Raw genomic sequence first — 27,710 nt, 5'->3', positions numbered from 1 at the left:
ATGGCCGTTAAGTCACGAGCACATGAGAAAACCGTCTTTACTTCTGAAATATTAAATCCTGATTGGGGCACTAGTTCTGAAATGCTGTTGAGCTTCTGATTCAAATCTTGACTGTGATCCTTTTTCCCCTGCATGTATTGTTTCCCAGAATAATTACAGATAATTGGAGCATAGTAGAACTTATTTTTTTAATTAGGTTACTTTAAAGCTGACATTCAGATGATTAGCTTCATATAAATCTCGTTCACCTTTTAACGAGTAATCACTAATGTACACGTGAATCTCAGTTATAAGTAGCACATTCTATTTTATAAGGATTGGAATAAGTTCTTATGGTTTTCTATTCAATTATATTTTTCTGGCAGGGGAAAATCTATTGTTTGCAATGGCACCACTTACTGTGTTGAGTGCCCCTCAATCTTTTAAATATTTTCCCCTTTACTTGTTGAGCAGGAGTTATCCAATAGCAATAATTAAATACAGTCTAAAGTAAAGATTTGGAGAAATTACACGTGCATTTTAGGGAAATTTAATTTGCAAATGAAACTTACTTTAACTTAATTAAACCTTTGGAACATTACATGTTCCATTTCATTAACTGATGTATTTTTATTTTAACACTGTATTTTAAAAATAAACAGTATAGTGCAAATGGACATTATAAAAAAGGCAAGTGTGTGTGATGGGGGTGGGTATGAAAAAGCCTACATCGTCTCAAAGTATAGAAGAGGCCAATAAAATTATTTAGTGTACCTCTTCATTTATTAGACTTAAACGTCAGATTTTTGGATGACTACACAAGAAACTTATGTAAATTGATTGAGAGAACTCATGGGGAAAATTGTCATTGTGGACAAGTGATTTAAACTACAGGGTGGAATTTGGCAAAGTTTATAATTGTGTGATAGTCTTCCTGCCTTTTAAAGCTGTTTTTTCATTGGCTTCAGCTCAATCTCACTCTTGTGTACTGAAAATAAATGTGTTCAAAATATTTCATCTGTCTTGAGTCTTTATTTGCATTAAAAGGCCTGATATGTGGAAAAATAAACCTTTTTAAACATGCTGTCAATTAAGTTTAAGAAAAGATTACTGTGCTCTGGAAGAAATCAGTGTGGGTTTATGTATGTTGGTTCTTTTAATTTGTTTCTCATCATATAGGCTTTGCTTTATTAAAAACGTTATAATTTTGGAATTCCCTCATTGGGACAAGTGAATTTAGACTTGGAATGTCATTTTGCTTTGAACTATGCCTTATAAAACAGGACTGGCATTCAGATTTCAAAGAGCAGTTATTAGGTCCTTGTCCAGCAAAATACTCAGTCCCACTGTAGTCAATGGGACTACTCACATGCTTAAAGTTGGGCATGGGCTTTAGTGACCTGCTGGACTGGGGATCTCCAGCGTGCATTTGCCTTATCTATAGTATCTCTTCTGAAAAAGATTTGGCATTTCAAACAGTTTTACTACTGACAGTAATGGAGTAATTTAGTCTGAGAAACAAATGTGAAAAATTGGAACAAATTATCAGTTTGGGGGTTTGCCTTATAATTATAGTGACTTCCGAGCCCTTAGTCTATTGATTTTTAGTCTTTACTGAATCGGTGACTTTGTTTTGCGTTGTATGTCGTAGGCCGAGACTGACTGACATCTAAACCTCCAAGACTTGTGAATATTCTACATCTATAAATTGCAAACTATTGACATGCAAGGCAAGATATGAACCCCTCTCCGGGAACAAAAGTGAGGTCTGATAAATACCAAGAAGGCCTCATAATTATCTGTTTACAACGTAAACTACATCCAGGGGATGAAGAACACCACCAGCATGCTACTTTGCGAAACAAAATAACTTGCTGTCTTTTGTGGTTTTTATAATGCCTGTATTAACTGTAGAAAGATGTAAAAGAAATAAACTAGAAAATACTTTGTACTGCCATTTTTATTGTATTTTTATATGTTTTTGGCAGCATTAAATATTTTTTTAAATTGACAACATACTGTTGTGTGCGCATTATGTTAGGGAAAACCTATTAAACAGTATTACAAGAAAATTGGGATTTATCTCGAGGCTTTCTTTTTCTTACCCAACTGGAAAACTACAAATTTGATGCTGAGTATTGAGGTAGCCTCCATTAGGAACTCTACCTCTTGTTTTCCAAATCTTGTTTTGTAAACATTCCAGTTAAATGAAAACAAGGATACTTGAATACTTGCTTCAGTAACTCTTTCCATGTTTGTTCTAGTCTTTATGCACAAGATGCTCTGCAAAATCCAGTGCAAGAAAGTTGCCATATGATGATATGGTTTGATTTCCTTATTTATCCATTTAAAATCTCAAACTTCTATTTCCCACAAGCATAACCGTTGCGCTATGCCAATTACTGCCAATGGGAGTCTCTCTATAGCTTCAGTGGGTTCATGCCTTTAAATTAATATTCTGTGTACATTGCTGAATTTACACCTTGATACTTGTGCAGTATGATCAAGTTAACAATCACTGTAGAGAACAGAACTTTATTTCAGATGCCAAATTCAGAGATAGTGTGCAAGATATGTGAATCTATTAGAGTTCAAAGTAACCTCAACAAAAATTATTGTAATAGCATTTATATTCAAGGACCAGAAGTGTAAATCAGGGTAGGCGCTTCTATACCTTATACCCTCCCCTTAGTTGCTTTTCCTCATGCACCCTTCTCTTCCAGCCACTCAGAATATGTTAAATCAATTTAACTGACTCCCTCAAACCCATGTACTGATCTTGATTGTTTTAGCACTAATCCAAGGCCCTCTATTGTGTGGCAGACTGGACCTAAATTCTGCAGCAAGGTCCATGGATTCTGCAGTCCTCAGGAAATTCTGTGGCAGCCTCAGGTGAACTTAAAAATTGAGGGTTTTGTTGAATTAAAAAGCAAAATCTACAAATCAATACTGAATAATGCTTTGTAAATTATTTTGATACTCCATTTATTTTGTGCTGTCCATACTTTTTTCAAGTTGTAGCAGACTTCTGTGTTGACAATATCTAACTGCACTTTGGAAGTAGTCAGGGGTGAGGAGGTGATGATGGAATTGGGTCTGAAGTGAGGAAGCATGTGAGGTATTTTGAGGTAAGTATATCTAGTTCTATGTTTCTATTGAAGTGAGCCTCAGAGAAATAGTTAATGGTGGGTGTTGAGCCCCCAATTCAGGAAAGCATCTCTATTCAAGATAGCACTAAAGCATGTTTAATTGTCCTGAATTAAGGATGCTTTTCTGAATTGGGGCCTAAATTATAATTTTAGTTTTAGGCTTAATCTTTGAGATAACTATTCTTGTCTCAGAGCTATTGTTTCAGGCTGGGTGGAGACTTATTTACCTCACTTTACACTCTGCTTACGTTTTCAAGGCTTTCTTTGCACTTACGAGGCTATAAATACTTGTTAAAATGAAAACTCAGATTCAAGAGCACACTTCTGAAGCATATCCCAGGGCTGTGAACTGCATAGGGCCCACTTTAGACCACTTCACATATTTCTATATGTGACCCCCCCATGACTTCCATGCATTTGAATCTCAACCATAACTTCATATTAATAGGGCTTTCAAAAACAGGTTAAATTAATGAATTGGATAATAAAGTAAACATGATTACAAGGTAGGATTCTTATAAGCCTACACATCTGAAAATCTGCACTTTTCATAGTTCCATTATCATGCTACTATAAATATTCATAATACTTTACCAATGAAAGAAATGCAGGTAGCTGCTTTTTTTGTGTGGCAATTTGGATACAGTCAGTTAAAATACACTCTGGTCCTAGTCCTACCACGGGGTAAGTACTTTCTTTTAAGGCCTTAATGCTGAACTTAAGCAGAGGCAGAAAAAAAGTCTAGTTCTAAGCGTGAATTTGTTTTGGAAATTGATAAAATGTAGCTTACATGTTTGAGTTATCCAAACAGGAAACTAAAGGATTTTCTTACTAATTGTTTTTGTACTAAAGTAACTAAAACTTGTATACACAATCAGGCTGAGCCTAGTGGAGACATATCTAGGAAGACTGTCCCCCATACAGAATTGAGTAATCTCTTTTAAGCTCATACTCAGTTCTGCTGGGAATGATGTTGCTGCAGGGCCTCAACAAAGCAATCCCTTTGATTCCCAACAGCTGAAACTACTCAACAGGCCCAGCTAAGTACAGAAAGCTTTATGTAAACAACTTTGTAAGAGGTCAAAATGAAACTGCATGGAACAAGGCACATAAAAGAGCTGGAGAAGGCCTGAGGTGATACCTTGTTTTTATGAAAAACTTTAACAATTCTGTGATCTTCAAATGCCTGTTTGAATGTCCAATGCTGTCCCTCAAATCCATATCATTTCCACTAAGTTCAGAGGGCACCCTACTGTATTTGTATGAGTAGTAGGCCCCAGTCAAGGAGAGCCTTTGTGCTTTACAACTATCTAGTAAAACACTGGCTACTACCTCACTGCAGTAACAGGGCCTAAATTTAAGTTACTGGGTGTAATAAATATGAAGGAAGTAGTGAGGGTAACCAATATATGGCTGTGACCTTCAGTTTGCAATTTGGTCTTCTGGATTTAAGACATCTAAAAGGAGGTAGATCCACTGCAGTGGGACTATTCATAAATAAATGTACAGGATCAGGTCCCTCCTGCAGAGCTTTTCAGAAACAGTTTGTGGTACTAAAGGACCTCATTAAACTTGCTCCCCAAAGGTAGCCTCTTGCACTCATTGAAGACCTGTAACTATTTTCTTAATTATATGAATGTTAAGCCTTATGTCTTGTCCAAATTCCCAATGAGGTAACTGCATTCTGGTTCCCTACATACTTGCAGCTTCAGTTAAATACAGGAGGTCAGATTCTAATCTGTTACATTGATAACTCCACTATCTTTATTCAAGTTACTCCAGGTCCCACCCCCAAGAACCAGGTCTCTACTCCAGCTCAGCATTTTTCACTTTGATTTTGAATTCAATCCTGCAAAGGGTGAACCCTCTCACTAGGATCCAATGAAGTTCTTAAGTATGTGAGTACTATTGATTTAAATGGGACTATTTTTGTGCCTTCAATTAAGTTGATTGCTAAATACTCAAGTTGTGTCCCTCTTGCACCGTTACACAGTTAAGTCCTTAAACTTCTGTAATGTTCAGCTAGGCATGAGCTGCTCCCTACAAAAGTTTGTTATAGATAATTCAGTGACAGAAAAGCACTGTTAATATATTTACATATATCCTGTTCTAAAATGGGGACTATAGAAAGCTGTATAAGCATTTTTTTGCAACTTTTTAATCGGGCCACATTTCACTAAGCAACCGTGACACTGAAATGGGAAACAGACCTGTCCAGTAATACCAAGTCTGACAATCCCACAGTCTTCTCTAGTGACTGTACTTAATCCTTTCTCTGAGCTGCAGTGTCTTTTTGGATGCCATTACCGTTGATTCACTTCTTGGTTCAGAGCAATTTTATTTTCATTATGAATAAGATGCCACCTCAGTCATTCATGAATCCTTCCAGAGCAACCCTTTTTAATGCTCACATACTTTGAGTAGGTAGAACTACTCTCCTAAACCCTGAGGCATCTCCCTTATGAAACATTTCTTTGTAGACTGATTTCCAGATAATTCTGAAAAGCCTGAGAAAAGTGAACTAGCTTAAATCTTCAGACAATGTAATATAATCTCAGCATTACTGTAATACCAATATGAAAATCAATCATCAAAGGTTCCTATGTGTAAGCCATAATTTACATCTGACAGTTTTAGGATTACACTTTAAACAAGTATTTCATATTCCTGGAGATTTAAAACAGAACTGATTTCAACAGCTACTTCTGAAGTGGTCTGATTATGTCCACAGTACAATCCATGTTCTTTTGTAATTAGTAATTTGAATTATCTTAGCCCTGTAAATCTTATTTTTATACTGTAGTTGTGCAAAGCCTATCAAAATCTTAAATTTAAAGAAAAAATTTGAAAGTTGAGGCATTTCTCTGGCAACAATCAAACTAGCTGTCATTAGTAAGGATTATCCACCTGGACAGTTTTAACCTTGGTCTCTCTGCAGCCCATGGGAAGAGGTGGAGTCTGTGCTGTCTCTCTTTTACAGTGCTGTGGAACAAAGTTAAAAAAAACACAGTCCAGCTTGATAGGTCTTCTGTGTAGCACCTCCGCAGACAGTGCACAGCCACTTAGAGCAGTAGGAATCACTGGTGGCTTGCTCAGTCAGACTGCCAGGAGAGAGGGAGTAGGCTAATGGGGTAAAGGGTCTCCAGCTTTAGGCTAGACTCACAAATTGATTTAGGAATTGGTAAGTTTGTTACCTTCATGGCAAAGGTAGATGAGCAGGATATTTTAACTTGTGTGGTTAACTCTCTAAAAGAAAAAAATTTTTTTAAAAGTCTTTTATTAGAAAAGAGTCACCAGAAGATATCAAAGAAACGCCTGTGCACACCATACAGTTCTTTGGTCAGAGTGAGACCTACTTTAAATTTTGATACATTGTATTAAAAGGAAATGTTTGTATAAACAGAGGATATTAATGTGCATAAAGTTAAATGTTAGTCTTTAGAGGGAGGTTACAGATTTTATACAATTGATTTTTCAGAATACCAGACTAATCAGAAGAGTGCAGGTGGAAGGCCACTGCCAAAGAGTAATCTCCAAGAATGTGGTATTTTCCATTGTGAAGGAATAGCTGGGGCATCACTGGTCTGCTGATTTAAGAACAAAATACATTTTCAAATTTTGGAATTACATTAACCACAGATGGCAAGTCTGCTTTTCCCATTTCCCCTCCCATTTGCAGCCAGGGGGATATTTAGTAACAAACAGCAGTCTGGTACAGCTCTAAGTACCTATAATCACTGTAGATGGTCTTGGAGCTACAGTAATTCCCCACTTAACATCCTCTTGCTTAACCTTGTTTCAATCTTGCATCCCTCCTCCATTGCAGAGCATGCTTGTTTAAAGTAATGCAACACTCTGCTATAACCTCATTTAGCTGCCCCCCTACCTCCTCCTCACAGCCACCAGTGGACCCTGTGGATCAGCACCTTCCCCCTGCTTGTGGAAATCAGGGGGTTGCAAGCTTATTGGGGTGGGTGTTACAATATTGCCACCCTTAATTCTGCACTACCTTCATGAAATTTGATTTTTTTAAATTCTATGGCCATGAAATTGACCAAAATGGACCATGAATGTGGTAGGGCCCTACATCTTGGGTAGGAGTTTGCTTCCACTGATTGCAGGTGGAGCGCTTCCTTACCTTTCCAGTAACCTTGGAACAAAAGGACAACACTTACTCTGACATGTAACCTCAGCTGACAGGCTGTCAAGTTCATGAAAGTTCAGTTAAAAGGTGAAGGTATCTAATTTCAAGCTGCTGAAATGAAAACAGTAAGAGCTAAAAGCAAAACCTTGAGCTGAAAGAGTACTTACTTCACTTTTGATTAGCTGGAGCCACTCATTAAGATAGTTAACAAGAGCCAGTGCATCAGGGATGTTGTCCCCCTCTGAGCAGAATTTCAACAGAACTGCCATTTCAATTCCATTTGAACAACTGGAACAGAAATTGGTCAGATTTTCAATTGGCACAATAATCAGTGGTGGGGAGCTTATTTAACATCAGGTTTTCGTCTTTTACATAAAAGGGAGCAGCCCACTGGTTTTCTAAAATAAAAAACATCCAGGTTGTCTGTTTGCCTTCTGATAGTCAACCAACTGGTCTTAGTAGGGGGGGCGTAGATCCTATGCTGTGGGAGTACTACTCCACAGCTGGTTTGCTGTTTTAGTACTGCTATGTGGGCATTCATACAGATTCCTTTGATGCTGATCCTTAATCTCTTCATGTACTACAAACACTGAAAAGTGGAGTGGTTGGTTATATGCATGCTGTCCCCACACTATGAAAGAAGGTAGGACTTAGATATGGGAAGCTAAATCAGGGAATAGCTGCTGGAACCAGATGAACATAGGTGGAGGATAATTTCCTGAAGGTAACAGGAAGGACACAGAAAGGCAATCTCAAGCGGCACAGAATAAAACAAAAGAGGATTAGAATCTGGTTAAACAACAAGGAAAGGCCTGATGGGAGTATAACTTTACTGAGCTTACAAATACACATTCTTAGGATGGGTGTAGCTTGATATAAGGGACCACGATAGAGCACCAACTGATAGAATTTTTCTAGTTTTCCCCCTCAGAATTATAATTATAATCCAGATTGGAAGCTGCCTCCCTTAATATTTAGCCTAGGAATTTCACTATAGTTTCAACATGGGGAGAAAACACCCACCATAGTGGGAGCTTCTATTAAAGTATTAGTAATTCAAACAGCAATCATTTCTAATGTGTGATTCATTACCAATACAATAATATTTCCAACCTGGAATTACACTGTTTTCTAACCCAAGTTTTATTGTAACTAAACATTTCAGAAATGAGCAGATATGGACATTCTAGTCATTGGATAGAAGAATAACTATCTTACTTAAACACCATAAAGGAAGAATGAGACACTCAATGAAATGATGTGTATTTGAAGAACATGAAGTAAAAATAGCATAGAAGACACTGCTCAAATAAGTTTGCCATTTCAAATGGCAAGTTCAGAATGATATGAAGGTTTATCCTGAACTTAAGGGGGAAATGTTAAAAATGACATCTCCCCCACCCACCCCCATCCCCACCCAAAACAAAAAAACCCACACACAAATAGCTTAAACCCCATTCAAGTTTCAAGATTGGGAAAGTCATTAAAAGTAGTAGCCTGACAAAAGCAGAGACATTGAATCTTCAGCCTAAGCTTTGTGAAGCATGTGATATTGAGTATTTGGTGCATAAAATGTCTGACTGTCTTTCTGAGAGACAGCACGGTGTACATAGACCTGTAGACTGGGAGTCAAGACATCTGGATGCTAGGCCCGGCTCTCCCACTGACTTGCTGTGTGAACTAGGTCAAATCACTTAATCTCTCTATACCTGTTTCCCTGATCTCATCCCTTGTCACATCAAATTTAGATTGTGAGCTTTTCAAGGCAGGGATTGTCTCTTACATTGTGTTTATACAGCACATAGTGCAATAGGGTCTAAATCTTGATAGGGGCTTCTATGTGCTTCCATGATCCAAATAATAAATGCAAATAAAGGCCAGGATTTTTAACCCTAGTCAAGGCTAAAGCTCAGATGGGGTGAAAGGCAACATATGCTAAGAAAGTAATACGTTCTTGTACCTGGCACAAAATAATTTAACACACTTCATTGCAAAAGTTGTTTAACTCAGTCAGCATGGTAAGTTTTATGGTCAAATTCTTTGCAAAAAGAAAAGGAGTACTTGTGGCACCTTAGAGACTAACCAATTTATTTGAGCATGAGCTTTCGTGAACTACAGCTCACTTCATCGGATGCATACCGTGGAAACTGTAGTAGACATTATATACATACAGAGACCATGAAACAATACCCCCTCCCACCCCGCTGTCCTGCTGGTAATAGCTTATCTAAAGTGATCATCAAGTTGGGCCATTTCCAGCACAAATCCAGGTTTTCTCACTCTCCGCCCCCCCACACACAAACTCACTCTCCTGCTGGTAATACCCCATCCAAAGTGACCACTCTCTTCACAATGTGTATGATAATCAAGGTGGGTCATTTCCAGTACAAATCCAGGTTCTCTCACTCCCTCACCCCCCTCCAAAAACCACACACACAAACTCACTCTCCTGCTGGCAATAGCTCATCCAAACTGACCACTCTCCAAGTTTAAATCCAAGTTTAACCAGAATGTCGGGGGGGGGGGGGTAGCAAAAAGCAAGGGGAAATAGCCACTCCCAGTCTCTATTTAAGCCTAAATTAATAGTATCCAATTTGCAAATGAATTCCAATTCAGCAGTTTCTCGCTGGAGTCTGGATTTGAAGTTTTTTTGTTGTAAGATAGCGACCTTCATGTCGGTGATTGCGTGACCAGAGAGATTGAAGTGTTCTCCGACTGGTTTATGAATGTTATAATTCTTGACATTTGATTTGTGTCCATTTATTCTTTTATGTAGAGACTGTCCAGTTTGACCAATGTAAATGGCAGAGGGGCATTGCTGGCACATGATGGCATATATCACATTGGTGGATGTGCAGGTGAACGAGCCTCTGATAGTGTGGCTGATGTTATTAGGCCCTGTGATGGTGTCCCCTGAATAGATATGTGGGCACAGTTGGCAACGGGCTTTGTTGCAAAGATAGATTCCTGGGCTAGTGGTTCTGTTGTGTGGTATGTGGTTGTTGGTGAGTATTTGCTTCAGGTTGCGGGGCTGTCTGTAGGCAAGGACTGGCCTGTCTCCCAAGATTTGTGAGAGTGTTGGGTCATCCTTCAGGATAGGTTGTAGATCCTTAATAATGCGTTGGAGGGGTTTTAGTTGGGGGCTGAAGGTGACGGCTAGTGGCGTTCTGTTATTTTCTTTGTTAGGCCTGTCCTGTAGTAGGTGACTTCTGGGAACTCTTCTGGCTCTATCAATCTGTTTCTTCACTTCTGCAGGTGGGTACTGTAGTTGTAAGAAAGCTTGACAGAGATCTTGTAGGTGTTTGTCTCTGTCTGAGGGGTTGGAGCAAATGCAGTTGTGTCTTAGAGCTTGGCTGTAGACGATGGATCGTGTGGTGTGGTCAGGGTGAAAGCTGGAGGCATGTAGGTAGGAACAGCGGTCAGTAGGTTTCTGGTATAGGGTGGTGTTTGTGTGACCATTGTTTATTAGCACTGTAGTGTCCAGGAAGTGGATCTCTTGTGTGGACTGGATCAGGCTGAGGTTGATGGTGGAATTCCTCAAGGGCTTCTTTTCCATGGGTCCAGATAATGAAGATGTCATTAATATAGCACAAGCTTTAGGGGACGAGAGCTGAGGAAGCGTTGTTCTAAATCAGCCATAAAAATGTTGGCATACTGTGGGGCCATGCGGGTACCCATAGCAGTCCCGCTGATCTGAAGGTATACATTGTCCCCAAAATGTAAAACAGTTATGTGTAAGGACAAAGTCACAAAGTTCAGCCACCAGGTTAGCCGTGACATTATCGGGGATAGTGTTCTTGACGGCTTGTTGTCCATCTTTGTGTGGAATGTTGGTTGTAGAGGGCTTCTACATCCATAGTGGCCAGGATGGTGTTATCAGAAAGATCGCCGATGGATTGAAGTTTCCTCAGGAAGTCAGTGGTGTCTCGAAGGTAGCTGGGAGTGCTGGTAGCGTAGGGCCTGAGGAGGGAGTCTACATAGCCAGACAATCCTGCTGTCAGGGTGCCAATGCCTGAGATGATGGGGAGCCCAGGATTTCCAGGTTTATGGATCTTGGGTAGTAGATAGAATATCCCAGGTCGGGGTTCCAGGGGTGTGTCTGTGCGGATTTGATCTTGTGCTTTTTCAGGAAGTTTCTTGAGCAAATGCTGTAGTTGCTTTTGGTAACTCTCAGTGAGTTTGGGGGGGGGGGGGGCGCGGAGGGTGAGAAAACCTTGATTTGTGCTGGAAATGGCTCAACTTGATGATCACTTTAGATAAGCTATTACCAGCAGGACAGTCGGGTGGGAGGGGGTATTGTTTCATGGTCTCTGTACGTATATAATGTCTACTGCAGTTTCCACGGTACGCATCCGATGAAGTGAGCTGTAGCTCACGAAAGCTCATGCTCAAATAAATTGGTTAGTCTCTAAGGTGCCACAAGTACTCCTTTTCTTTTTGCAAAGACAGACTAACACGGCTGTTACTCTGCAACTGGTCAAATTCTTGAAACTCAGACTTGCTTTTAACATAACCTTTTACCCACATTCATTCTTTTTTTGTGTGTGTGTGTGTGTGTGTGCTGGTCCTGAAACCAAAAAACTCAAAAAAATCAAATTTTATTCTCTAAAGATGGAGCATATAATTGAGAACTATTTCAATCATCATGAAAGCAAGTATCTTTACAGAAGCTGTTTAGCTCAACCTGTCTGTTATGGACCAAACAAGCAAAGTTTTCTGGATCTTATTTTGACATCATAATAGATAATTTCTGCATTAATTTGGCTCTTAAATACGTTAAGACAAATCTTCTACCATACATACTTTAATCATCAAATAGGGTGTTTGTTACGATCTTGATTGCAGCCTCCCTCCTTTTCCCTTCCAACCCCATCAAAAAAAACATATGAAAGTCAGATTGTTAGCTACTGTGCTGCAGCTTTATTTTACGAGGGTTTTTATAAGTCATGTAAATCCTCTCTCAATCATGGGTTTGTTCTGGGGATGACAATCTCCTATTCTACTCCTACAGGTTTTTCCAAAGAATACCATTACTAATAATGTACACAGCATCCCACAAAAAGACAATGAATGGTCATTTTTCCTGGGATCTGACTAAAGAAGTGGATTGTATCTGGGTAATTAAAACAGGAATTCTGACATCTTACTATGGTTCCCTTTAACATCAGCCAGCTCACCCACCTCTCACTGTATAACAATGTTGTGATGCCACCTCCAGGAATATGTAGTACCATTTCTGCATCATTTACTCCTGGGTAAGCAGCCACTTTTTCCATCTCTTTCCAGTTTAGCCTCTGCATTAGATCTCCAGCTGTTTTCTGAATAGCAGGGGAGAGTAAGTATCGTAGTGGCGTACTGGAATAAATCATAAAATGCAAGAGTACTGTAAATAGTTACATAGGTTACTTGTGTAAAAGGGTAATTGTAATCTTCTAGGGCCTCAACCTGGAAATTAAAGAGCACAGGAATTGCTTTCTTCCACAAGTCAAACCCACAGGCTAATCTGAGGTTGTAAAACAAACGGATCAGCAATCTGCCACATCCAATGGTACATTTTGGAAGTAAATCATCTTCTAGTGCAGGAGTGGGCAAACTACGGCCCGCAGGCTGGGTCCAGCCCCTCAGGGCTTTGGATCCGGCCTGTGGGATTGCCACCCCCCTGGGCCCTGCACCACTCTCAGAAGCGGCCGGTATCACATTCCTGCGGCCCAGGGGGGAACAGAGGAAGAGGGCTCCATGCATTGCCCTCACCTCTAGGCACCACCCCCCGCAGCTCCCGTTGGCCAGGAACAGGGAACCATGGCCAATAGGAGCTTCGGGGGAGGGACCTTGAGGCATGGCAAGGGCAGTGCACTGAGCCCTGTGCCCACTCCCCCAGGGGCTGCAGGGACATGGTGCTGGCCGCTTCCTGGCTCAGTACAGCATGGGGCCAGGGCAGGCCCTAGTGCATGCTGCTGCCAACCTGAAGCCATTATAGGTAAGCGGTGCTGGGCCTGGGCCAGAGCCCAAACCCCTCCTGCACCTTGCATGTCAACTCCCTGCCCTGAGCCCCCTGCCGCACCCTTCCTTCACCTCAACCCCCTGCCCTAAGCCCCTTCCTGCACCTCCTCCTGCACCCCTGCCCCAGCCCTGCATGCAATTTCCCCACTCAGATGTGGCCCTTTGGCCAAAAAGTTTGCCCACCCCTGTTCTAGTGCTGACGTCAATTCTAATCAGGTGTGTGCGCGGGCCGTGTGCTCAGCAACCAGAAAACGTTTCCCCTAGGGGTCACAGCTTCGTGGCGGTCAATATTGGGTCCTGGCAACCTGCCACCCACTCAGTTCCTTCTTGCTGGCTACTCTGACAGAGGGGTAGGAGAGTGGGTATTGAAATGGACATAAGCAACACATCTCAAAGAACAACAGCTATGAGAAGGTTAGTAACCGTTTTTTCTTCGAGTGATTGTTCATGTCAATTCCAATCAGGTGATTCCCAAGCCTCAACTTTGGAGGCGAGTCAGAGCTTAAATGTTCACAGCACTAGAGCACCGCTCTACCAAAGCCTGCATCATCTCTCACCTGCTGGGTAATTGCACTCAGCACTCACCTTCCCCAGTTTCTTTCCATCAGTCTCCCTGATTAACCTGCTTCAAAACACGTATCCCCTTTGTGGGATTTGATTTATTAAATCTTTCCACAAAGTATAACTCACTGTTAGCTGTGCCACTTTCACCCCACTGTGGGTCCATTTAAGAGTCCCAATCAGCTCTTGCCCTGGTTCAGAAGACATGTCCTGCTCAGTCCCCTTCCTAGAGCTGGCCTCCTAGAGCCAATCCCTGTATCTCTCCCAAAACACAGAAGCCCTTGCTCTCCTTGTGAAACAGCATTTATACATCGAACAGTCATAGTTTCCCCTTATGGCATGAGCCCCACGCTCTCCTCCTGGAGCTGGGTAATTCAGGTAGTTATTACTGCGCTCCTTAGGCCAGGAGTCCTCAGCTGTCCTCCTAGGAGCTGGCTTGTAGTTTAGCCAGCTGTAGGGCCTCAACCAGCTTCTCCTTCAACTGGCTCCTTCTCCCCAATCAGTTCTTCAGCTCCGTCTTTTCCTGCTGCTGTCTCCCTGCTATTAGGGAGGAGGCAGCAGTTATGCTGGTCCCCTTCTCCCAGCTTATCACGTGAGACTACAGCAAAATCTCCTAGCCCCAGGCTCTTAAAGACAGTGACAGGACTTCCTCCCAAACACCACTCGTTCCCTCACACACTTCCTCTCTATCTCTCCTCCGTGTTTTTTCTTAAATATTAATACACAGATATAGAACCTTTCAAAATTTTAAAGGGCCACACTACAATGGGGTGGGCTGAACCCTAAGCACCTAGTACCGTTAAGGTGCTGACTACCCCCATCAGACTGAAACATTTATAGACCTCAGGACTTGTTTAACTGAAATGACAGTAGGTCTTCTACAAAAACAGTGATGTCATTTTTTAATCATGGATTGTGATCGCCCCCCAATCATTGAAAAATGCTTATTTTTAAAAGAATTAACATCACCCTGGCTTATCTGTGAGCTTAACATTGCAATGTCCTGCTAATGTAAAAGAGCAGAAGCTTAAACTGATCACAAGTTCGCAATAACTAAAAATTTTGAGTCATCTATTATCCAAGCTGAAATGTGAAAACAAAGAGCCAGGATAAAGTGAGATGCAAACTAAAAAGCATTTTTTACTAAAAGCATCCCCGTACAGTTCTATTTCATACACATTAAGTAGGGCTGCCAATTAACTGAAGTTAATGCCTGCAATTAACAAAGCTAAGTTATCCTGTTAATTTTTTTAATGTGTTGATTGCATACCTGTGGGGCAGGAGGCATCAGCAGCAGGGGTCCAAAGCCTCATCCGCAGCTTCCCGGGCTGCAGTCCCAGCCCCATGCCCCAACAGTGGCTAGAACCCTGAAGGGGACTGAAGCCCTGAGTCCTGCATCAGGCTGAAGCCCCAAGGAGGGGCTTGAAGCCTCGAGCTCTAAGTTCCACACTGCAAGGAGGGCTAAAGTCCCGAGCAGGGCTGAAACCCAGAACCCCCAGTCCTGACCCTATATTTGAAAATATAAAAAACCCAAAAAATATTTGAATGGTATTCTAATATTGTTTAACAGTTTGATTGCAACTGTGATTAATTACACAATTTTTTTAATTGCTTGACAGCCCTAATATTAAGTTTGCACAACACATACACACAGAACTAAGCAAAATACTTACAGTAACAGGACCTATGCTAAATGGAAACATGTCAGTTAACTTTATGGAAAAGAACAGGAGTATTAAATTCCTTAAAGCACGCATACGAACATACCCATGAAGCTGCTGATCATCACGCTGATATGCATGGCTGCTTGACAGAAGAATGACTTTGGCACATCTACTGCTTTTCACCCAAGAAAGGAGTGTTTGACAAAATGACCTATACTTGTTCTTTATACCAAGATGGAGGAGAAGAAGCAGAATGATAGATTAGGTATTTAAGAAATAACAAAAAGCTACAATTTTTATGGTTTGTTCATTTAATTAAAACTAGATTTTCCTCATAGAATATCAGGGTTGGAGGGGACCTCAGGAGGCCATCCAGTCCAACCCCCCGCTCAAAGCAGGGCCAATCCCCAACTAAATCATCCCAGGCAGGGCTTTGTCAAGCCTGTCCTTAAAAATATCCAAGGAAGGAGATTCCACCACCTCCCTAGGTAACGCATTCCAGTGTTTCACCACCCTCCCAGTGAAAAAGTTTTTCCTAATATCCAACCTAAACCTCCCCCACTGCAACTTGAGACCATTACTCCTTGTTCTGTCATCTGCTAGCACTGAGAACAGTCTTTATCCATCCTCTTTGGAACCCCCTTTCTGGTAGTTGAAAGCAGCTATCAAATCCCCCCTCATTCTTCTCTTCTGCAGACTAAACAATCCCAGTTCCCTCAGCCTCTCCTCATAACTCATGTGTTCCAGTCCCCTAATCATTTTTGTTGCCCTCCACTGGACCTTTTCCAATTTTTCCACATCCTTTTTATAGTGTGGGGCCCAAAACTGGACATAGTACTCCAAATGAGGCCTCACCAATGTCGAATAGAGGGGGAACGATCACGTCCCTCGATTTGCTGGCAATGCCCCTACTTATACATCCCAAAATGCCATTGGCCTTCTTGGCAACCAGGGCACACTGTTGACTCATATCCAGCTTCTTGCCCACTGTAACCCCTAGGTCCTTTTTTGCAGAACTGCTGCCGAGCCATTAGGTCCCTAATCTGTAGTGGTGGATGGGATTCTTCCGTCCTAAGCACAGGACTCAGCACTAGTCCTTGTTGAACCTCATCAGATTTCTTTTGGCCCAATCCTCTAATTTGTCTAGGGCCCTCTGTATCCTATCCCTACCCTCCAGCGTATCTACCTCTCTTCCCAATTTAGTGTCATCTGCGAACTTGCTGAGGGTGCAATCCACCCCATCCTCCAGATCATTTATGAAGATATTGAACAAAACCGGCCCAAGGACCGACCCGAGTCCTTGGGGTACTCCGCTTGATACCGGCTGCCAACTAGACATGGAGCCATTGATCACTACCCGTTGAGCCCGACAATCTAGCCAACTTCCTATCTACCTTATAGTCCATTCATCCAGCCCATACTTCTTTAACTTGCTGGCAAGAATACTGTGGGAGACCGTGTCAAAAGCTTTGCTAAAGTCAAGGAACAACATGTCCACCGCGCCAGTTATCTCATCATAGAAGACAATTTGATTAGTCAGGCATGACTTGCCCTTGGTGAATCCATGCTGACTATTCCTGATCACTTTCCTCTCTTCTAAGTGCTTCAGAATTGATTCCTTGAGGACCTGCTCCATGATTTTTCCAGGGACTTAGGTGAGGCTGACTGGCCTGTAGTTCCCAAGATCCTCCTCCTTCCCTTTTTTAAAGATGGGCACTACATTAGCCTTTTTCCAGTCGTCCAGGACTTCCCCTGATCGCCATGAGTTTTCAAAGATAATGGCCAATGGCTCTGCAATCACATCTGCCAACTCCTTTAGCACTCTCTGATGCAGCGCATCCGGCCCCATGGACTTGTGCACGTCCAGCTTTTCTTAATAGTCCCGAACCACTTCTTTCTCCACAGAGGGCTGGTCACCTCCTCCCCATGCTGTCCAGTGCAGTAGTCTGGGAGCTGACTTTGTTCGTGAAGACAGAGGCAAAAAAAGCACTCAGTACGTTAGCTTTTTCCACATCCTCTGACACTAGGTTGCCTCCCTCATTCAGTAAGGGGCCCACACTTCCCTTGACTTTCTTCTTGTTGCTAACATACCTGAAGAAACCCTTCTTGTTACTCTTAACATCTCTTGCTAGCTGCAACTCCAGGTGTGATTTGGCCTTCCTAATTTCACTCCTGCATGCCCGAGCAATATTTTTATACTCTTCCCTGGTCATTTGTCCAAGCTTCCACTTCTTGTAAGCTTCTTTTTTGTGTTTAAGATCAGCAAGGATTTCACTGTTAAGTCAAGCTGGTCGCCTGCCATATTTACTATTCTTTCTACACATCAGGATGGTTTGTCCCTGTAACCTCAATATGGATTCTCTAAAATACAGCCAACTGTCCTGGACTCCTTTCCCCCTCATGTTATTCTCCCAGGGGATCCTGCCCATCAGTTCCCTGAGGGAGTCAAAGTCTGCTTTTCTGAAGTCCAGGGTCCATATTCTGCTGCTCTCCTTTCTTCCCTGTGTCAGGATCCTGAACTCAACCATCTCATGCCTGTTAAGTCTTTATTTTAGATGAAAGGTTTTAAATGGAAGGTTAAGGATGGAACAAAGCTTAACTACAATGCTTATGAATCAAGTCAACATTTAGATACTAGTGTATGAAAATAGCTGGTAAAAGTCTGATCCAGCTCCTAGTGGACGTTACACCCCATATTCTTCATAGAAATACGGTCATGATATGAATATGGCATAACAGATATATTTTATGCAAGATGGCTCATTTAAGATATCATTGGAAAGGTTATGATTTACTGAATGTGATTATCATTTTGTATGCATGTATCATTTCTGTATCTAAAGTTAGTCAATATTCCTATGGAACAATTACAACTGTGTGTGTATTTGGGAGACACCCACCAGGCAACTGGCCATCACAGGAAGAAACAATAAGATTGTGAGGATACGAATCTCTCTCCTTCCCGAGAGGCATCCTGGGACATAGCTGTGACATTACGACACAGGTCAGGTGGTCCTGCCACCTGATACAAAAACCACCTTGGATACTGCTGGCACTTTTCCTCTGTAAGGGGATGGGGATCAAACAAAGGTTTCTCAACTTAGGTAAATCCTTTTTAAGGCTGGAGAGGAGGTTAATCTAAACTCTCTTCCACTGCCTACCTAAGAAGTAAGACCGCTAAAAGTACATGAAGGGACAAAGGAACTAACCCGAGGGGAAAGACAGAGAGGGGTCTAGTCTGTTAGAAGAAATAACTGGAACGCTAAGCTAGAGAAACTCTGCAAATAGCCTAAAATATTTAGGGTGAGAAATTACTTCTTGAAACCACTCTCTTTAAGATCTTAAGCTTAATATGCATGTTTTGTTTTATTTGCTCAGTAATCTGCTTTGTTCTGTTTGCTATCCCTTATAATCACTTAAAATCTGCCTTTTATAGTTAATAAATTTGTTTTGTTTATTATTAAACCCAGTTTGTGCAATTTTTAACTGGGGGGGGGCAAGAAGTTGTAAATATCTTTCTTCACATTCAGGGAGAGGGTGAATTTTTATGAGCTTGCGCTGTGCAGATTTTTCTATACAGTGCAAAAGTATTATACAGCGTGGGTTTATTTCCCAAAAGGGATATGCACATGAGTGCTGGGTGGATCCTCTCCCACAGAGCTGACTTCCGTTTGTGTCTGCAGATGGGTGTGGCCCTACTTAGGTGTGTGCATCTAATTCACCAAACAGGGAGAGGGAATCCATGCTGGTGGAGCAGGAGGGGCTCAATGAAACCCCAGTACATCAGGTGGCATCCCAAACCAACCCATCACAAATCTACTACAGCTAGATTGTAAACGTTGAAGGTTTTTAAGAACCCACACAGTTGAACTAGCCAAAAAACTGTGCTCAGTTACTCTGGTGTGGTAAATGCTGGCTTTAATGACAATCACTATCTCTACATAGCAAGTATACAACAATATGAATTCCTCCTCATTTCACATTATAACCTCAGTTCTGAGGTAGATGAAGAATCCTGAGAAACAACTGAGTCATTCTGATAGCAGAAATAAATTTTAGAGATAAACAGCACAAATGTGCACTAATTATAAGTAAGACTGCGAGTTTCTCACAGAGGTCACGGATCCCAGGACTTCTGCAGCAGCCAGTGCTGCTGGCCTGGGGGCCATCTGAGCAGCTCAGGCAGCCCCAGGGCCAGCTGCACCGGCCACTGCTGGGGCAGTCTCAGGCCACCGCACCTGCCTCCCCCAGCAGCAGCAATAGTTTAGGAAGGGGACTCAGGGCTGGGGTGCAGAAAGGGGTGAGGGCTCTTACCAGCGCTTACCTTGGCAGTGCTCCCCGGAAGTGGCAACATCCCTCAGCTCCTAGGTGGAGGTGTGGCCAGGAGGCTCTGCCCTGAGCGCCAGCTCCGTAACTCCCACTGGCCACAGTTCCCAGCCAATGGGAGCTGCGGAGCTGGCGCTCAGGGCAGAGGCAGCACACAGAGCTGCCTGGCCATGCCTCTGCCTAAGAGCAGAGGGAGGAGGATGTTGCCTCTTCCGGGGAGGCCCAGAGCCAGGTAGGGAGCCTGCTTGCCCCCCTAAGATTTAGTCAGGGGTATATACTACAAGTCATGGGCAGGACATGGGCCATGAATTTTTGTTTACTGCCCATGACTTACTAAAGATACCCGTGACTAAAACGTAGCCTTAATTATAAGGAGATATTTTCCCAGAATAAATGGATTAAATAGTGCCAGTATCCTAGTGACAACTAAATACATCATCATGTACCTATCAGTATGATTAAATCCAATTTGGCTTTTCTCAGTAGTCCACAACCAGAGTTTAATTCAAACAGTAGAGATGCAATTAGGTAATTAATGGCAATTTTCAACTGTATCTGTTTAATAAGCAACTTACTAGTTACAACAGTTCAGAAAGATTTTGATTCCAACTTATTTCCCATTATTTTATATATTTGCTGGATAGAAGCCTTGCCAGAAACAATTTTTAGATTCATTTTAAAGTGATTTTTCTGTACTGGAAACTTTCTCCAGCTATAGTTACTTTTGGATTTATTTCATAAAATGGTTAACATTAATCTTGACTGCTAAAGAATTTGGACATGTACATTTTCTGATTCAGCTTTCAACAGATACAATGAGAACAACCAATAATACACATACCTTTACAAATGGTGATCTGATCTGGAGAACCACAAGCTTTTTAGAAGGTAAAGAATACACTGCAAAAAACAACAAAAAGTTGTGTAAGGAGAAAACAAGTGCATAATGTAGAGTTACACGTGTCCAGATTAATATGATTTATAACAGTCGATAAAGGATATTCTAAATAAAAATTTAAATCAGATTTGATTTAAAGACGTAAATAGAAAAAGGTATTTAAAATTATATTAATCATTGTTAAAGCCTAAATTTAGTATAATTTATTAAAATGATTAAAACTAAATAAAAATATTCAATGATTTATTAAAAATAAATTCACTATTCAATACATTTGGCACTGAAGTTTTAAATAAAGTCAAACCACTGAACTGGTGGAAGTTACTAGCTAAGGATTTGGAATCAGAATTTGGTGAAAAGGTAAGTCAGCTTTTGACAACAGTAGCCTCTTCCAAGGGGGCCAAGTTGCACGAAGGAGTCATAGGTTGTCTTCAATAGATTATTCTTCCAGGCAACAATTTTTTTCATGAATCCTGTGATTCAAGTCACTCAGACGAAGGATGTGGGTGTTCTTTCCTTGCAGACCTGTATTCAGTTCATTCAGTTTCCCAAATATGTCAGTGACATAAGCGCATCTTCCCTTGGTCACACAAAAAACCAAGTTCATCCTTTTTGCAGTCTGTTGCTCAGATTCACAGCTCATCTCTCCGTTCAAAAAAAATCATCCAAGTACTTTATCTCCTGACAGCCAAAGAGCTTCACTGTGGAACGCCACAACATCATGATCAGACCCCATTTCTTCATCAAGTTTTGCCAACAGATATGTAGTTCATAATAGAGGAGATCAGCTGCAAATCACCACATAGCTCTGGTCTCAGAGCTTTAGATACCAGTTGTTCTTGGAGACTGCTGCAGTGACTCCATACAGCATATGGAGCAACTTTCTTTACCAAGGCACGCAGACATGCTGTGTGTTCTGCCACAGACAAAGCTCCCATCTGTGCAAAAGCCCACAATGTAGTCACACAATATATTTTTGTCTTACATGTAGCCCCAGAGGGCACTGAACATTTCTTGTGCCATCTCATGACTGGGAAGAGGGAGACAAAACACAGTGACTTTGAGAATTGCACCTTCCCATGTGTATATTTCACTAAAATCAAGAAATGTGCATCACCACCCTCAGTGCTCACATCAACTTGAAGAGCAAAAAGCACGTGTGTTTTTCAGATGCTCAACCAGCGTGTTTTCCTGATCTGCTGCTATCACTTCAATCCTTCGCTTCACTCTGTTGTTGGAGAGTGGTATGGCTTTGAGCTTATTTGCCTTAGTTTCCCAACATATTACCTTACCGTATTGATTGCAGTTGGCAAAAATCAAAATCTCCCCAATTGTGTGAGGCTTCTTGGACTGTGTGATATGGTAATTCACCTCAAATGGTGCTTTCTGAGCTTGCTCAGAAACGGACATGGCTCCCTTGAATGCCACTTGTTGATGCAAAAGTTCTTTTTTCCAGCACTGGAAAAGCTACCTTGTTTTTTTCATATGCTCCTAGTGAAGGGTTTCCAAGTGTCATTTAACTTTATTAGGGATCATGCTTTCACTAGATAACACTGTGTGACATAGCAGGCATTTTGGCCTTTCTTTGTTCTTGACCAAAATTCTGGTGAAGCTATAATCAAAGAAAGCTTCATCATATTTGCAAACACATTTCTTGGACTCCTGTTTTTTGTTCATAACAGCAACACTAGAGTCACTGCTTAAGGCTGAGCCAGGTATTCAGTGTAAAAATAAGTCCATTGTGCCTCTTATCACAAAAAACAACAACAAAAAAAGAGGAATTCACTGTTAAGCAAAGGAGGCCAGTATTTAAGAAGGCCCTGTTTGGTGATCACAGGGCAATAGAGAAACAGTGACTTACAATGACTGAGTGCCAGTAGAGTACTCGGCTTGCCATAAAGGAAGGTATGGGCCCTGCCTTATGGACCTTACAAGCCACTGCAGAGTCCTATCTCAGGAAAGGCTAGCATAGGCTCCCACCAGCTCAAGCATGGAGGATGCTCTGTTGATAAGGCTGCTGCCCACAGATAAGGATCTTCTGCATTCAGGTCCCTCAGCTGGATGCTTGCACAGCTGGATGATGCAAATGGCCAAATTGGCATCTGCACAACCAACGTGTCTAGATCTGCTCCACAAACGCCAGGAGGCTGTTTTGATTTACCAAATGGTGGCCTCCACATAATGTGACCTCACAAGCACCATGTGTGGAAGGTGATGCCATGAGGAGGCTGCCATTTTGTAGATCAAAGTTACAGCCTCCGGGTGCAGCATTCATGGACCAGGTATGGAAACACTAGGGGCAGACAACATCATCTCATGAGCCAAATCTGGCCAACTGAACCCATAACTCATCCGCTGATGGTATGACCCCATTTGGGGGTGCAAACCATAGTTTGGAAACCATTGCTCTTGTGGATGGGAAGGTGGTAGCGACAGCCACCGCAGACGGTAATTACAGAAAAACATGCTTCAAACGTGATTGAAGAGGAACAAATGCTACTCAGAAAGACTCTTAAACCACTTATTGAAGAAGTAGAACTGTGGGATATGGATGCAGTTTTTAGCAGTCCTGTCCACAGAAATAAATCTCAGCCCATATCTTTAAAAGCTGCAAAAGACATGGAACTATCCAAAGCAGAAGAAAGCACTGTCATCAACAGTAATACCAAGACTGTCTGCAACTGCTACATTTTTACAGAAAAGCATTTTGTCCTGCAGTACATCGGCATTTCAAGAATCCAGAGCTGCTGCCAAACCTAACCAAAAAAAAATATTGCATGACCTGTACTGCTTTAAGTGGTGCACTGGTGGTTGCAGTGACTTCAGCACCACCAAGTATTAAGGTAAACAAGTGGGGCACAAGGCTGCCATTTTAATCGCAAAGCCTCATGTAGGAGTGCTCGGGTGAAAGGCAGGTTTCCAACATATTCATGATAACTGTTCAGCATATACATAATCTATCACTGCAAGTGGCTGTTGATTTAACAATTCATTCCAAAATCCGTAATAAATTCCTAGTGCAGCTGATAAGTAAAAGTTACCCATGGTACCACAATCAATGTTTGAATGTGACGGAACAATGCATATGTGCCAAGCAAAAAGCAAACTAATGTGCATTCTGCACGTTGTTCCTTACCCAGCACCTGAAAACGTGACCAGTACCTTTTGCCAGCAGAGGCCTTTCAGCATAGCAATCACAGATGGTGTGGCTGACGTACAAGCCCTTGACAAACCAAAAACCATTAATACCTGCTGAGATTTGGCTGAACATTTCATTATGAGGTTACAGAGAAAATACTTGACCTATGACCAAGTCCACCTTGCGTTTGACACATATGCAGAGAAATCAATTAAAAATCTTATCAGATAGAAGAGCCTCCAAGGTATTGCACCTATACAGTACATAAATCATCTCCAATGTCAAGCTGAAGACGCTACCATCTCATATTTACACGAAGGATGACTTAACTGCACGCCTTGCAGGAAAACACACTCCAGTAGGCAAAGGATTGCTCAAAAAATATCATACAGTGTACTGAAACTGCTGCCTGGCACTGTTCTGAGGCTTTTCTTCATAGTTCCTACACAGAAGCCGACACTAAAATTATCTTGAATGCCATCAGTGCCACAAAAAGAGATGCTACTAAACTCTGGATTTTTGCACAAAGCAAATGTTCTCTCTGAGAGACTCTGCCCAATACTTCCACAAGATTCTGGTTTTTGAGCCTGCTGCTAGGGAAGAAAATTCTTGTATATCCCTCAGAGATATCTTTCTCTCACTCAGACCATTAAAAGCTGCCACACTGCCAGGTTCCCACTCTTTCAGGATGCGGCACTACTTAAAGGTTGTCTGGAGACACCATGTTACCTTACTGGAAGGCATTTAATTCAGCCGCTGAAGAACTCTCTCTTTCCTCTGTAGGTTCTCAGAACAGCTGAGATAGTCACTAATGAGGTCAAACACACTGGAGGTGTTCATATGCCAAATTTACCATTTGAAGATCAACATTACAACACTTGCAGAACTACACTGGTGGATGTTTTCCAAGAAGCAGACAAACGGAGAAAAATTGCCACCAACAAGGGCTGCATTTATATCTGCTACCAAGAGGGAAAGTTGTCAAGCAATGGAATGGCTCTGGGATGATCAAGCACATCCACAATTATTCTCTCCTATTGGGCCTGGACAGGCCTCATAGGATGCACTGATTGTTCCAGATGTGTGTGAAATACTATGTGCGACTGATCCTTTAACTAATCAAATGCTTGTCTGCAAAGGCCAGATGCTCAGCAGCCTGCTTTGTACAGATATGTGGAAGTGTGGTGCAGACAAGTATCAGCATGACAATATACCCAGCAGTGGTGCTCGAGAGAGACAACACTGATGAGGACTTGAATGAATGTTTTCAGTCCTACATTTCAAGGCTAACCCCCTTAAAATGATCACTGATCAAAGTCTTTTTTTAAGGTAAGCATTGCTGTCCCGTGTGATAAACCTGCAACCCTAGCGATAAGTCATAAGAGTTCTTGTTACAGCTCTTCATTTAAAGTGGTTCACTTAAGCAAACTAAGAAGGGGAGTGTGGCAATTTTGGTCTGGAAAGTATCAGATTAGAACAGTAATTTAGCTACATAAAAAGGCACACACTGTATTATTTCAACAATATAGTTTCCTGTTTCAGCACAAACTGGCTTTACAAGGAAACTACATTCCCAATCCTACAGTGAACATAACATGGGTGTACCCTTTCCACCCACATGGAGCTCCATTTCCACTGGGGTCTCTGTATAGAGCTCATTGCAGGATTGGGGCCCAACTGAACATTTGAGACATAGCTTTGGAACACTAGAAATACACTTTTAGTACATACCTTCAGCATTTATACTCAACTCTGTTGAGTTTTCTTCTGCTGTTGCATACGGATTATTGCCAACCATTGGCACCAGGCAATCAGTGTAGAAGTAACCAACTTTAGGCATGTCAAGGGTAAAAATAACTAGATCTACCGCCAGCTGGCCAACATTCCCAACTGATACAGCTGGCTGAAACAACAGAAGATTCTTAGCATTAGCAACAAATTGGTGTTTACTTCCTGAATTACAGTAAAAAAAATTGATAGTTGACAAATAGTCAGAAATTAAGTTCTGAATTCTTGTACTAATTAAACTCATCACAAACACTGAAGAGTAAGCCCTTGCCACTAGACAAAAAAGGCTAATTTGTGAACAGCTTTACTAATGCAAACTTTGGTTTTGATCCTGCAAACACTTATACTTAACTTTACATCTGTAAATAGCCCTATTTAGACATAAAATTAAGCATACGGATAAGTGTTTACAGATTTGGGACCTTAATTTTTTTTGCTAGAATATTTTGAAAATATTCTTTAAAACCTAATAAAGAAATTGTTAGCACCTAGTGACATCTATTGGCTATTTTGATATTACACAGTTTTTATACATTCAGTTGTGATTTCTGAGTTAGAAACAACTATGTATAGTATTCAAATTAATAAATTAAAACTCAACTTATATCGTTAAGTATATGCTCAAATGACTACCCTCTTACCCAATATTATTAAAATGGGATAGGAGAAACTGAAGCTTCCTTTTACACATTGGAAGACAGGTATCTTCCATATTTCATTCCTATACTAATAGACCAGTACTGCATTACAAGATGTGCCCTACTGAAAAACCCCCAACATACAGCCTCTATTACCCATAAACATTAACCTCAGTATGGCAAACAGTGAACATTTAGTTGCACAAGGGCTTTTCCAGTGGAAATGAAAGCTTAATTAAGAAGACTGCAGAAAACTCAGCTATGGATGGCTTTGGAAAGGGTATGTGGCACTGCCGAAAGAGAGGGAAGGGTATTTGAATATGTTGCACCTATCATGGGCCCCAAGCCAGCAAACCGTTACGCGGTGCTTAATTTTACTCGCAACCCTACAGTTAAGCTCCTGTAACTGTTTGCGGGACTGGGGGGGGGGGAGGGCGGAGAGTAACAGGCGACACCCCCTCTTCCCCCAGGTTACTGCAGAGTCAGGGCAGGTAACAGTAGTGAAGAGCCGTTTCTGATTCCCAGCTCAGTTGATAGCGAGCTGGGCGACCCGGTCACTCCGCGGCCGCCGCTCCAGACACCCGCCGCCGGGCAGCAAGAGCCAACCCAGCGCTTCCGCTGGAACCCATATCCTGGGCCCGGCCGCGCCGGTTTGCGCCGCCCGCGGCGACCCGCCTCGCTGCTCCCTCTGGCCGGGGGCGGAGTCTCCTTCCCGCGGGCAGGGAGGCCCCGGCGCTCGGCCTTGGCTGGGGCAGGGGACAGCAGCTGAGCCGGGTGGCAGGGGAGGAACCCTGGGGGGCGGGGGCCTGTTACCAGCAGGAGCGTGAAGCCTTCAAAGGCCGCAGGAGGGGAACTGCCGCAGGGCACAAACATCCCGCCGGGAACGACCAGTGCTGTGCGTCCGCCTCTGTCCTCCCGCGGGGTCCTCCGTCTCTGCGGCGCATTTGTCTGACGCCTGGCCGAGGCAGAGGGAGGCATTAGGCGCCCTGGTAATCGCCTGTCCCGCCCCACTCCCCATCGGGCTTCTTTGCAGGGGGTCCTTTGATGCGCAGCTGGAGCCGCAGACAGGGCTGGGCGGCCAAGTGTAGTGTAGGAAACTGTTCTCTGTAGCCATGTGCTACGTAGGGTGCACTCAGCAAGCTCACACAAACTGCACATGCTCAGTAACATCTGCTGGAGCCACTGCTCTTCACCCTGCCCTTACTAGGCAAAAGGTTCTACTGCCTGCATTTACAGGGGTTAAAAAAGGACAAAGGGGGCAAATCAGAGGAGGGGATGGCCAGGGTCTGAGCAGAGGGCAACAATTGACTGGTTAAGAGGAGCAGCTAAGGGCATTACACAAAGTAAAACTATGTCCCCATGCTTATTTTTCCCCCTACTTCTTAAGTGATCACTCTCCTTTTAGTGTGTATAACACCCATTAT

At 42.2% G+C, this 27,710-nt stretch overlaps 2 protein-coding genes across 6 annotated transcripts in view; one reads left to right on the top strand and one right to left on the bottom strand.

Moving 5' to 3' along the window:
* The window catches only part of PTPN2 (protein tyrosine phosphatase non-receptor type 2), a 55,631-nt gene extending 53,638 nt beyond the window's left edge, over nt 1-1,993 (top strand). For all 3 annotated transcript variants that reach the window (XM_077810468.1, XM_077810467.1, XM_077810466.1), the window contains one exon: nt 1,631-1,993. In XM_077810468.1, coding sequence (XP_077666594.1) covers nt 1,631-1,652 — 22 coding nt within the window. In that variant the 3' untranslated portion in view covers nt 1,653-1,993. The remainder of the gene's footprint in view (nt 1-1,630) is intronic.
* A 3,386-nt stretch (nt 1,994-5,379) lies between these two features.
* On the bottom strand, nt 5,380-27,456 carry PSMG2 (proteasome assembly chaperone 2). 3 transcript variants are annotated; one of them, XM_077810470.1, is made up of 8 exons: nt 27,100-27,456; nt 25,592-25,763; nt 20,665-20,723; nt 15,601-15,719; nt 12,454-12,627; nt 7,440-7,560; nt 6,323-6,715; nt 5,380-6,229 (listed from the first exon to the last, which is right to left on the bottom strand). In XM_077810470.1, the coding sequence occupies exons 1-7, from the start codon at nt 27,454-27,456 to the stop codon at nt 6,620-6,622; spliced, it is 1,098 nt and encodes a 365-aa protein (XP_077666596.1). In that variant the 3' UTR covers nt 5,380-6,229; nt 6,323-6,619. The 3 variants fall into 3 exon arrangements, with proteins under 3 accessions (XP_077666596.1, XP_077666597.1, XP_077666598.1); XM_077810471.1 differs by lacking the exon at nt 5,380-6,229 and having other exon boundaries at nt 6,368-6,712; nt 27,100-27,210; XM_077810472.1 differs by lacking the exon at nt 5,380-6,229 and having other exon boundaries at nt 6,371-6,715; nt 25,592-25,759; nt 27,100-27,196.
* Nucleotides 27,457-27,710: the final 254 nt, after the last annotated feature.

This window comes from Eretmochelys imbricata, chromosome 2, assembly GCF_965152235.1.
Source record: "Eretmochelys imbricata isolate rEreImb1 chromosome 2, rEreImb1.hap1, whole genome shotgun sequence".
Taxonomy (NCBI): Eukaryota; Metazoa; Chordata; order Testudines; family Cheloniidae; genus Eretmochelys; species Eretmochelys imbricata.
Note: the sequence above shows the minus strand (reverse complement) of the source record. Positions and strands in the feature narration are given on the sequence as shown.

Excerpts from the sequence above, each read along its gene's own strand:
- PSMG2 (XM_077810470.1), bottom strand. The coding sequence starts at position 27,456 with ATGTTACTGAGCATGTGCAGTTTGTGTGAGCTTGCTGAGTGCACCCTA. Across the intron at positions 12,628-15,600 it reads GATGATCAGCAGCTTCATGG|TACGCCACTACGATACTTAC; the intron begins GTATGTTCGTAT and ends GATTTATTCCAG. Across the intron at positions 6,716-7,439 it reads TCCAGCTAATCAAAAGTGAA|CAGACCAGTGATGCCCCAGC; the intron begins GTAAGTACTCTT and ends TTCTTAAATCAG.